At 43.4% G+C, this 12,143-nt stretch overlaps 1 protein-coding gene across 1 annotated transcript in view; it reads left to right on the top strand.

The window, feature by feature from the left end:
• The first annotated feature begins 5,039 nt into the window (after nucleotides 1–5,039).
• Nucleotides 5,040–12,143, top strand: part of Cog4 (conserved oligomeric Golgi complex subunit 4) — a 63,098-nt gene continuing 55,994 nt past the window's right edge. The window contains exons 1-5 of the mRNA XM_050191250.3: nucleotides 5,040–5,162; nucleotides 5,701–5,783; nucleotides 6,741–6,855; nucleotides 9,239–9,340; nucleotides 9,433–9,512. Coding sequence (XP_050047207.1) covers nucleotides 5,058–5,162; nucleotides 5,701–5,783; nucleotides 6,741–6,855; nucleotides 9,239–9,340; nucleotides 9,433–9,512 — 485 coding nt within the window. The 5' untranslated portion in view covers nucleotides 5,040–5,057. The remainder of the gene's footprint in view (nucleotides 5,163–5,700; nucleotides 5,784–6,740; nucleotides 6,856–9,238; nucleotides 9,341–9,432; nucleotides 9,513–12,143) is intronic.

The following is a 12,143-nucleotide window of genomic DNA, read 5'->3' as shown; positions in this document are numbered from 1 at the left end:
GGGGGGGGCACCCAAGGTAAATTTTCGATGCAAATGAGGAGGAGGGGGTACTTTAATAGTAGAAATGTGAATAATGCCCACCATTCGCCATAAAGACGCGTAAACCGGCAAAATAGAATTGAAATAACGTGTACACAGGTACGCCTGTGAGATACACTTCTCCTTTACTTGGCAAACAAAGAACCACATCAAATGGACTCGCACATGAAAGATGCGTAGGAAGAACCTTGCCAAGGACAAGTTAACAAGCGAAAGGGCGAAATTAAGATTTCTAGTAGCGTTTTTTGAATTAGCTCTGGAAGAATTATAGAGAAATATATATTTGCGGAACAATCACAGTTCTTTTGGATCCCCAGTTTACTGCTCTACCAAGTGCCAAAACCAACTCGTGTTGATATTTTAGGAAGTTGCGTAACGATTCGTGGTCACCAGTCCCGTACAACCGCATAGAGCGCAGGACGCTGCGGTTCTCGACGTACTGCGCCAACCGCGGAAGGTTAGAAAAACACCCACATTAGCACAGCACAGGAGTGGCTATGTCAGGCGGCTCGACTGATAACTGTAGAAGCGTCATTTAAAACACAAGGAATTATGCTCCACTTCCGGCGGCGTTTTCTCTACTTCTTTTTTAAATAAAAATATTTTGATCCATAAATATTTTCACAAATAATTTTCGCTTTCCCTCCCTGTCTGGTTGTTGTCTTGGCTCTCTCCCTTAGTAGATCGCTTAATTTTTCAATACCTTGCGACTCTTGTTTCCAGTTGCCAATTTTGCGCGAAAAGTGCTGTATAATTAGGGAAAAGCCAGACGAGGTAACGCGTGACAGTCATATTGCTTATGGGTTTAATGGTTATTGCAGGGTCTGATGACGGACGCTGTTCCGCATTATTTGATTTTCCACCTTATCCAACCCATATCGCGGGTATATGGTTCCAAGGATCTGCCAGCGTCGCGGCAAGCGGCCACTTGAAGAAATAATGAAGCAAAAAGGAAAAGTTAAACGCAGCTGGCGTTTTCTCCGGCCACAACTCGTTCCACGAGCATACAGACAAGCTGACTATGAACCGAATCTCTTTTTTGGCCCCTGGATCCGTCTGAACAAAGGAGGTTGAACTAACGAAGCAACGGCGATGCGTGTGATCGTTGAATACACGGTGACATAAAAATTGTGTTGGGTATTATAAACAAAATAGGGTATTTTAATTAAAACAATAAACTACGCCCTGCCTGCAACAATAGATGGTGACATAAAGATTGTGTTGGGCAATAAAAATTAATAAAAATGAAAGAATTAAAACATGAAACTAAGCCCTGCCTGCTGCACAATAGATGGTGACAACTGAACTCATCTTGAGTTAATCGCGCGGGCACCGAATCGATATGAAAACTGGCCTCCATACCCCAAGAGATGCCGACGACTACCGCCATCCAAAAGGAGCGAAAAAATTGACCATTCCACCTTGTGAAGATGGAATGGCAGCGAAAGCTGACGACAGTCAAAGCTCTCAAACGAAAAGAAAAGTGTTTCACCTCTGCCGCGGGTCGGCCTGAAGATAGTGCAATATCGGGCCGACCCGCGGCGGGGGTGAAGCTGGCGTTAAGCCCCCTCCACCCCCCCCCCCCGCCCCATACGTGGGCCGCTCCCGAAGATAGTGCAATACCGGGCCCACCCACGGCGGAGGTGAAGCAGGCGTTAATGCTCCCCATACGTGGATCCACCCCGAAGGTAGTGCAATGCCGGGCCCACCCGCGGTGAAGGTGAAGGAGGCGTTAAGCACTCCTCATACGTGGGCCCATCCCGAAGATCTCGAAGGGCGCGTTATGGGTTCCCCGAGTCTACAGGTGTATGTGCCATTGATCTTGGACCCTTCTTGCACTATCGCCAGGATCAGTTCACATTATTTTTTCTTTTGACGGACGCCGAAAAAACTACAGAAGTTAGTCATATAATGCTTTCGCTGTAAACGGCAGCAAAACGTTGTCCGCCGAGTAGATTGATTTGTCGGAGCTTAAGGAACTTGCGTGAGGAGTGGTGGCGTGGGCGGATGAGGGGGGGGGGGGGGGTGTATGCTGCTTAATTTCGGTGGGGGGGGGGGGGGGGCTGGGCCCCCTCCCCTGGGTACGTGCCTGGGGCTCTCAATCATCGCCATCAAAGTGGTTATGAGTTGGTAAGAAGGATTAAAGGCAAAGTTACGCAACACCTTACCAAAAATTCAGTACTCGAAAAATGAGTTAATAAAGGAGCCTGCTAACTTTTACTTCCACGACGGCCGAATATCAATACATTGTTTAAAAAATTTACACCCTCTGGGGCTTGTCCTGTTCCACAACAAGGGGCGATATGCGAAAGCACCTAAATCTGCGAAAGCACATTTAGGTGCACGTTAAAGAACCCTAGGTGGTCCAAATTTCCGGAGTCCCCCTATACACTCTTAAGCAAAATTACGCCCTTTTGCCACACAACGATAATCGTCAACTGCCGTGTCCGCATTTCCTTTCTTTACCGCGGCGAGCCCGGTGCTTTCCAATAACGAACGGCATGCACGTTATCAGCATGACATGGCATTTCCGACAGGAAAGTAGCGGGCGCGGCGTTTTCAAGAAAGGAAACGCAAGCAAGGCAGATGACGATTATCGTTGTGTGGCAAAGATACACCTCAAAGGGTGTAACTTTGCCTAAAATTAAGAGTGTGGGATGCGCCGTTTCATCTAGTCATGGCCGCACAATAGCGTCCCGGTGCGCATCGGTGTGATTTGCCGAATTCGCCATACCTGAATTAACAAGCATGGTGTTAGCGCGCACAAGCAAATATGAACACATCACACTCGATGATTGTGGACACTCCCTGTCAAAACACTGCACACTCTTAGGCAAAGTTACATCCTTCGGGGTGTATCTCTGCCACGCAACGATAATCGTCATCTGCCTTACTTGCGTTTCCTCTCTTGAAAAGGCCGCGACCGCTACTTTCCTATGAGGATTGCTATGTCATGCTGATAACGCTCATGCCGTTCGTTACTACACTCTTAAAACGGTTGCACCCTTTGGGGTGTATATTTGTCCCACAACAATAATCGTCATCTGCCTTGCTTGCGTTTCCTTTCTTGAAACTCGGCGCTCGCTACTTTCCTGTCGAGAATGCTGCGTCACACTGATAACGCGCATGCCGTTCGTGACTGGGAAGTACCGGGCTCGCAGCGTTAAAGAAAGGAAACGCGGGCAAGACATATGACGATTATTGTTGTGGGACAAGATACGCCCCAAAGGGTGTAAATTTTTCTAAGAGTGTACACTCTTCACTTTTAGAAAATTTTACACTATTTGGGGCGTATCTTGTCCCACAACAATAATCGTCATCTGTTGCCCGCGTTTCCTTTCTTTAACGCTGCGAGCCCGGTACTTCCCAGTCACGAACGGCATGGGCGTTATCAGTGTGACGCAGCTTCTGACAGGAAAGTAGCGAGCGCCGAGCTTTCAAGAAAGGAAACGCAAGCAAGGCAGATGACGATTATGGTTGTGTGGCAGAGATAGACCTCAAAGGGTGTAACCTTGCTTAAAATTAAGGGTGTGGGAAGTACCGGGCTCGCCCCGTTAAAGAAAGGAAATGCGGACAAGACAGCTGACGATTATCGTTGTGGAAAAAGGGTGTAATTTTGCTTAAGAGTGTGGTGTGAGCAAGCGCGGCAGCAGCAGCGAGCGAAGTGACCCTCTTGCTGTCTATCGCTTCGCTGAAAACAGTGGCGAGAAAACAGCACGCACAAAGGTATGAGTCGTCTGCAGATCGCTTTCGAGATACGGTGCTCGCGACCGCGCGCCGCCGCGCAAAGTACGCAGTTGCTGGCGGAGTAAAAGCCACCCCCCCCCCCCCTCCCGCTCTGCCTCCCCACTTTCCTCCCTTTCGCGCGTGAGATAAAGCCGTGATAGACAGTTCCTCTTGAGCCCGGTCGCGAAATACGCATTTGCCGCTGGAGCCAAATAACGCAGCCCCCTCCCTCCCTCCCCTACATACCCCTACGGCCTTTCGCGCCACGGAAGATGGCGCGTTTGCTCTCCGTCTTCCTCCCTGGCGCGCGCCAGATTGAGCCGCGATCGGTGGCTCCCCTCGTGTGTTTTCACTCGTACATAAAGCATAGGGCGCGCGGCGACGGTGTTGTCGCCCTTCGACTTTACATGGAACAACACAGCGACGCCGACGGCCATGGCAAAGATGCGTCTGGAATGTCCATGTAACTGCTATCGCAATAAAAAAAAAAAAACCGCCAGCAACAGCCAAGGAGCACGAGGAAAACTTGTGGACGATCAACACGCACGCACGCGTACGACCTCAAACTGCAATGCCGGCACGCCTAGGGAGAAATGCATGCAAAACGAGCAAAAGAACTTCTCCGTAGTACCTAGGCAAAGTCAAACATTCAAAAAGCAAAAGCCTCCAGATGTTCTCTCTCGCACCATAGAGAAAGAAATTTCTCTATGCTCGCACCTTGTACTCGCGCCTGCGCACAAAAGGCTGGTGATTCCTGAAATGAGACACTCGAACACTTTTACAAGCCAGGTTTTTGAAGAAAAAAAACTGCAAATTTGCCTTTGTTGGCGTTCGTCCCAATTAAATTTCGCTTTCGGCAACTGCAGTACGGTAAATCAAAGACTGCGAGAACTGTTTTCATTCATTTCTGCAGGCCGCATCAGAGAGCCCATCATTTGTAGCGTTTTCTTTAAAAACCAGGCAAGTAACAATGTCCAGTGTTAAATTTAATAATTTACACCATAACATTCAATTTCTTTTTCGAAATTGTAACAAGAACAAAGCAGCGGTAAGCGCGAAATATCTTTTCTACAATTTTTAAAGAAAAACGCACGTTCCGGAACTAAATAAAGCTGAACAATTTGTGAACAAGAATACTACAAAATCACCGATAACTTTTAGTATTTTACCATGTTAATATGTTAGGATATTTTTAAAAGCATCTTAGATTAAAACGTTTTGAGATGGCTTTTGTTGGCGGTTTCGTGGGTCGGGTGTCAGCAACATTGATCCGAAGCTTGTCACGTGTCGCTATGGCGATTTCTGTACACGGTTTAGATATGTGCGATGATCGTATTTACAATGTTTCTTCCGTTGAACAAGCTGAAGATATGTACAAGCAGCTTTGCTTAGAAGAGGTAAGACATATTTTTCACAGGCGTTTTAATTTACATCCATTTACCGCGGTGCAAAGAACGCGAACAGCTCTACTTTGGTGTGTACGGAGCAACTTGCAGACGTAAGTCGATGAACGGGATGTGAACTACATTACTTTTAGTTTCTTTTATAATTTATTTCAGCTTCTTATTCGATTTATGGCCTCTCAGTTCAATTTTTTTTTCTGTTGTCATCAGGACCGGTGGTGTCTTACACATTTGCACCTTGTGTGTCAGCTGGCGTATACTACTAGCTATGACAGTAGCTGTCATTAGCTTTCTACTTTTGCTTACATCGTTGCCCTTTCGAATATCAAGGCACATGCGCGAAACAGTTTATTGCGAGGTCACACATAGACCTTAATCAGTTCCGGTCCTCCGATTGCATCGCTATATGTTTATTTGCCTGCTTACCATCGACTTGTTTATTGAGTTGTTTGCGTGCTTGAATACATTTTGACTTACGATCGCTCTGGTGACCGAAGTGTTTATTTTTTTCTTGTGCCATTTTCTGCCGCAGGAACAAGCTACCAAAGCTTTGGATGGCTTGGTCTCGCAGCGAACTGAGTTGGAGTCGAAGATCACCAAAATTCATAAGATTTTGTAAGCACGCAGTTACGGTTCGTTTATGGATATATTCACTTGAAACCCTGCACGTAAACTTCAAGGCTCACAGGTTAAAAAGCTGTTCAAATGTGGTGTTAGGTAACTGTATAGCCGAGTGTCATTTGACTGTCACAGAAGTTGTAATGTGCCACGCCCCCCTTTAAAGCCTGCGTAACAGTGTTATTCTTGAAGTAATTCGTTTGTATATTAGAGCGGCCGTTGAAACTTAGTGGGACAAACAAATATAGCCTTGAATAATTGAACATGGCTGTGCGCTAAGTATATTAAATTTTATTTTCATTTGTGCGATACTTGAACATAAGTGGAGTATAAATACACAATCAGATGTCCCGAAGTAAGAACTGTCGAGACCTCCTAACAGGAAAAAAAAAAAGTGTGTTTACGAAGATTGCATGCATGGTGTATAGCAGACACTTTACATTGTTACATGAAAAACCATTTGTTAACATCCCTCTTTTCTGTGTAGATGCACACTGAAAACATTCCATAAAAGTTTCTTTTTTTTTTTTGTTATCGCCTCATTTTTAATCTGCCTGTACTAGTCACATTGGAAGCACTGTCTTGATATCTTGCGTGTTACTACCGTAATAAGCAACATTAGCTGTAGATTGTTTCTTGCTTCATCAAAAGCTCTCTATAATAGAAGGACTGAAATCCGGGCCAGTTGGTACATACTTCAAGGAAAAAACCAGTCAAAAAACACAAAGGACAAGAGGAGAGGTTCACACCACAACCTCTCCTCTTGTCCTTTGTGTTTTTTGACTGGTTTTTTCCTTCAAACTCTCTATAATACACAGCAGTGCATCTGCATAAGGGTTTAAATGACAGAACATACTGCTATCTGGCTGTTGTACAATAGGTGAAGAGGCCTTCGAGCGATCTTGTTTATAAATAAAATAATATTTCAATTAATATGTTATTCTTTCTTTGCAGGCCAACATTCCAGCTTGTTTATGGGGATGCAGAGCAACTTGCAAACATGATATCATTTACTTCCACACTTGCTGAGGACATCAGCAGCAAAGTTCGGCAGTTAGACTTAGCAAAGGTGACAATATTTGACATGTATTATGACAACTCTGCCTGCAAGACAGTGCAGTCTAGCATACTCATGTGATTGTTGTATAATCATTGCTGAAGCTTACTGGCATGTGGTAATAACATTAAACATGAATTCAATGCCATAAGGTACAAATAATTCCCAACATATTTGTCACTGGTTTGTAGTAATAAATGGTCAAAAAAGCTTCATGATACTGCTGCTGGTTTATATATTTTGTTTTCTCTATTTCACTGTATCTTTTGTTTAGCAAATATGCCTTAGCCTTACTGCATCTAAACACTTCTGTTTTTTTCCCGAACAGCCATGTAAAATTTTTCTTGTTTTGTCGCTTGTGCTTGCCCATATATAGAGAGAAGCCATTCTGGAGAAGACTAGTGCAAATGTGTGTGTTAATATCGTAATTGTGTGAACACGAAATACTGACCTGAGGACAGGAACTTAACACATTTAAGGACCCATAGATGCTTTGGTTCAGACAGCTATATGGCATAATAAACCTGGAAATTGATATTCCATTTTTGTATGTACACCTCAGAGCAGGGTGTTGTGCACTGTTCTACTTGACAGTAGTAACACCAAGTCCTGGAGTTGAAGATAATACTTGATTCAGGGCACTGCTGAACTATTTCTTCCAATGACCCCACTGTTGGTCTCGGTTGTTGGCCCTTGACACTCAATTGTGAGGCTACACATTGCAAAGAGCTTGCAACAACTCCTCTGTATGTACAGGTTTATTTATGTCAAAACAGACTGAAGTGACATAGCTCCAGAAGCTGGCAGATCAGTTCTGCAGACTCCTGCAAGGTGGAGGAAGTGTCATCAAAGGGAAAATCGTCATCCACCCAAATGTAGCGCAACACTACGAAGGATATCCATACGGGATTCTCAGAAAGAAAATGTCCCAGTCGAGGGAGACAAATTTTTTCTCAACTGCGAACTTTTCTTTCTGAGAAACCTGTATGGGTTTCCTTCGTAGCTGTGTGCTACATTCGGGTAGATGACAATTTTCCCTTGCAGCTCGAGATACTCCAACCGCCATTTTTTACTAAGTCAAGCCGTTTATTTTTAACCAATTCGATCCACAGAGAATCGCACTTCTCTGCTGCTCAGCACTATAGGGAAGAGGGACACTACCACTCAAGTGGCTTTGTAAGCATGCTGCTCTACCATTGCTTAGAACAAATCAATGCGCAAGTTTTCTATGTTATTCCTATTCGTCCCCTTAATTCAGTTCTCCTTTCCCTCCACAACATGTGTTTTGTGTTTCGCTTCAATAAACAGCAACAAAAAGATGCATAAATGCAAGCAAGGGAAAGTTGCATTGAGCATCCTTTCCATTTCTGGCATCCGGGCCATACCTGAGCTCATGCACTTGCAAGCAAACGGCAAACTTGAGGACATTCCATATAATTATTTGCATATGAGCAGCTCGCTACCCTATGTGACAGACAGCCTCCGACTAAGCAATGCGATCCCCATCTGCCTATTGGCTTCAGCAAGACTGCTGGGTCCATGTGCTTTTGTCCAGTTCTCACAGCACTGCGGGGTGATGACAGTTAAGTGTGGCGAGACCTGTGCAGTGCTTCGTGGGAACTTAGCTTTATCCTTGTGGCGACAATTATGGCACAGTCGCAGGGGTTGCTGTCAGACGATGAGTGACAGGTTTTTTTCACATGTTCATCCGTGGCGGTGTTAGGAGCGACCACAAAAGTTGTGCAGTTTAGAATATCCTACACATGGGGTAAATTACCATTGGTGTGCCAGTTCTAATGTCTTATGGTGATGAGTCTTATTCTGATGTCTTATGAATTACGATGAGAGTCTGATGTCTTCCTTGTTGATAACCTAATGTTTTCTTAGTTTTTATTTTGCTGTCATCCAAGTTTTAACACTTGTACCTTTAATAAATGTAAGATGCTGTGTCCACATAAACTTCACTTGCTACTTCATGAAGCTGTTAAACCTGCCGCAGTGGTCTAGCGGCTATGGTGTTGTGATGCTAAGCACGAGGTTGCAGGATCAAATCCCATGTGTGGCGACTGCATTTCAATGGGGGCGAAATGGAAAAACACCTATGACCTGTGCATTGGGGGCACGTTAAGGATTCCCTGGTGATTAAAATTAATCCGGATTCCCCCACTACGGCTTGCCTCATAATCAAATCATGATTTTGGTACGTAAAACCCCAGAATTCAATTCAGTTCTTGAAGATGTTAACTGTGAAGTTAGGGCTGAACAACAAAGACCTTTAGATTGAGTGCACCAATGTTTAAAATAAAAAGGTGATGAACTGTTGTTAGCGCTGTATTCATATGCTGCTTGGTACACCTGCTTTTGCCATTCATTCTGTTTCTTATTGATTGCACAGAGTCGGGTGATGGAGTGTGTTCAAAGAGTTGACGATATCTTAGACCTGAAGTTCTGCACTGATGGTGTACAAACTGCGTTACAAAACGAGGATTATGAACAGGTACTTATTCTGCACTCAAAATAGGCAGTATAGGCATCTGTAAACCTGCATTTTCCTTTTAATCTTTAATGCTTGGCACATGTGATTTGCAGGCAGCCGCACACATTCATAGATTCTTGAGCCTGGATGAGTCTGTTCTGAAACGATCGACAGCCGACACTCAAGAAGGTAGGTGTGTTTATCACTTGCAGATGCAATAGTCCTGTAGCACAATATGAGATGGCTGTTTTTGTGCTGCTGCTGAAAGTTTGTGTGTGCTGAGATATTATAAAGCGCATTATACGGTAGTTAGGGTACTTAGTTTTTCCATAAAACCCGATGATTCTTAATTTTTGCACCTCAAACAAGATTTAAGAAAATCAGTTTAAACCCGATTTCTCCCTGAACTTCCAATCTTGCGTAAAGAGTAAGAATAAGCACATGTGTCACAGGACCAATGAATGCTGTGCCCGTGAGCAAGCAGTTAATGTATTAATTATTGTTATTCATGTATAAATATATGATATGCTTCTTTTTCGCTTAACACTCAAGTGAAAGCCAGCATATATACAGTGCATGCCGGCCTTGGGTAAATGAAAACTTGTTGCCTTTTTATTAGCAGGGTTCACATGAATGTTACAATGGTGCATCACATCCCATTTTCCACACGTTGCGTACATTTAAATGGTGGTAATGAGTTAGCGAACACAGCGCTGACGCTGCTCTTCATAGCAAATAGTAGCTGTGATATTAAGAAGGTGCTTTTCTAACTGACGTACATTCAAAGGGCCGACAAGATGGACACAAATTTTCAAAATGAAAACGTTAGTGTATGTCAACAAGGGCTTGTGAGATAAGGAGAAGCATTGCACCTCTTGCGAAACATGCCGATGTGCAGTACGATTTGTGCTTTCTTTTTACTTTGTTAAAAAAAAGTGCAGAAACAAAGTGAACAAGGTATTGCTGAGCACGCCTCTGTTTGTTGTTTTTGTTTATGTAGTTTCTGAAAAAGTGTAGGTAATGGCTGCCAATGAGGATTTGTATAGAAAAGCTCGTAACATGACCAGCAAGCAGCTCTTTGTCATTATATGTCCCTTTGAGTCATCTTGTTTGTTTAAGTAAAGCTTTTTTGTCCAAACGGACAATTGCCTTTGTTATGTGCAAGTGACCAGGAGAATACCGAACTTTGGCCCTGAATTCTCTGTGGTTTTTGTCTTTAAAGATAACACCTGATTTTAAAAAGCATAAAACCTGAAAGTGAAAAATCCTAATATGCTTAGTCAGCAATTTGTGGCTATATGGTTATGTAATCTGAAAGTGAGCACTGTAATCACCATGACTTAGCTTGGCCTTGTTCGTTGTAAAGAAATGTTAGTCGTGAAAACTCTCTGCATTATACTATTCTTCATTCATAAATTTTCCTACCAATTAAGGGGGCACTGTGGCTACAGCATTTTGTTGCTGAGCAGAGTTGCAACTTGGACTCCCAGCTGCGGTGGCCACATTACGAAAAGGCTGCAAAACCACCCTGATTGCTGAGATTCCTGTTCACATTAAAGAACACAATGAGGTCAAAACAGGGACCTTCCATTTTGTCACCTCTCATAGCCCTGCACTAACGATTCCTCTTGATCATTTTGATTCATTCACCACTTGTTACCAGCCAGTTCTAGCAATTGTGAGGTGCGACTAAAACCAGTAACCAAGCGTGAAAAAAAAATGTAGAACCGAAATGTTCCACTGTTTCAGCCCTTCTATATTAGTAGCCTTGGTACATAAAGATATGATCAGTTAAGGTTACTATTATTAAATTTTTATGAAACCGAAGTATCTGTATGAGCAATTGTACTATTTATGAAACAACAATTAAAATCACTGGCTGCGCACTAATTATCCTAAGTAAACAGTCACTGTAAAAACCATGACCCACCATGGTGGTTCGTTGGTTATGTGTTTATGCTGCTGACCACAAAGTCACGATTTTGATTCCTTGCTGCTGTAGCCACATTCCATTAGGGGTGGAATGCAAAAACGCAGATGTACTTAGGTTCAGGTGCACATCAAAGAATCCTAGGTGGGCAAAATTAATGTGGAGCCTTCCCCACCCCTTTCTCTATGGCATCTCTCATAGCCTGTGCATTGCATTAGGAGCTTAGGCCCCACATTGTGATTTGACTGGAAAAACCAATCGTTGATAGTGTAGTGATAACCAAATGCTGTCAAAGTAACACAGCAAGGGAATGCCAAATTAGGCTAGGTTAGTAAGCTATCTTTCAAAATTCTATTTCTCTGTTTGGTGGAACCAGATGGCATCATAGTAGAGAATATAAATTCAGACATCCCTTATTCGTCTTTGTGCACAAATTACACCACCACTGATGTTGTGTCATGGGTTTCCTTTGGTGCACATTCTTTTTGCAGGAAAGTCTGCAAAGTTTTTTTGCTAGGTTAAGCTTTTATTTCGTTTTCAAGCTATGTAATCACTCTTTTAATTTTAACATTTAACTAGCCTAAGCCAGAGATTACCACAGTGTCGATGTTATGGGGACCTGGTGCAGGAATTTTAATGGTATTACTGCTGTTTCACCTTTTGCCTTACTAGAGGGCCTGTTTTGTTCCCCTCTTTCCATGCCTTTCCTGCACTCCTTTATTCCGTATCATGACCTAACTCACCCAACAACTTCTCTTGTTAGGCCTTTACTTTGTTTTCTAGCATACTAACCCTTCACCATCTGTAAATGTTTTCTGTTTAGTATATTCCAAAGTGGTAATTGGCTAATCTAGCTGAACAAAATACTTTGTTTTGTGTTCCTTTAATATGAAC

The sequence above is a fragment of the Dermacentor andersoni genome, chromosome 1 (genome assembly GCF_023375885.2).
Source record: "Dermacentor andersoni chromosome 1, qqDerAnde1_hic_scaffold, whole genome shotgun sequence".
NCBI classification, from domain to species: Eukaryota; Metazoa; Arthropoda; class Arachnida; order Ixodida; family Ixodidae; genus Dermacentor; species Dermacentor andersoni.
This window is presented reverse-complemented; position numbering and strand designations above follow the sequence as displayed.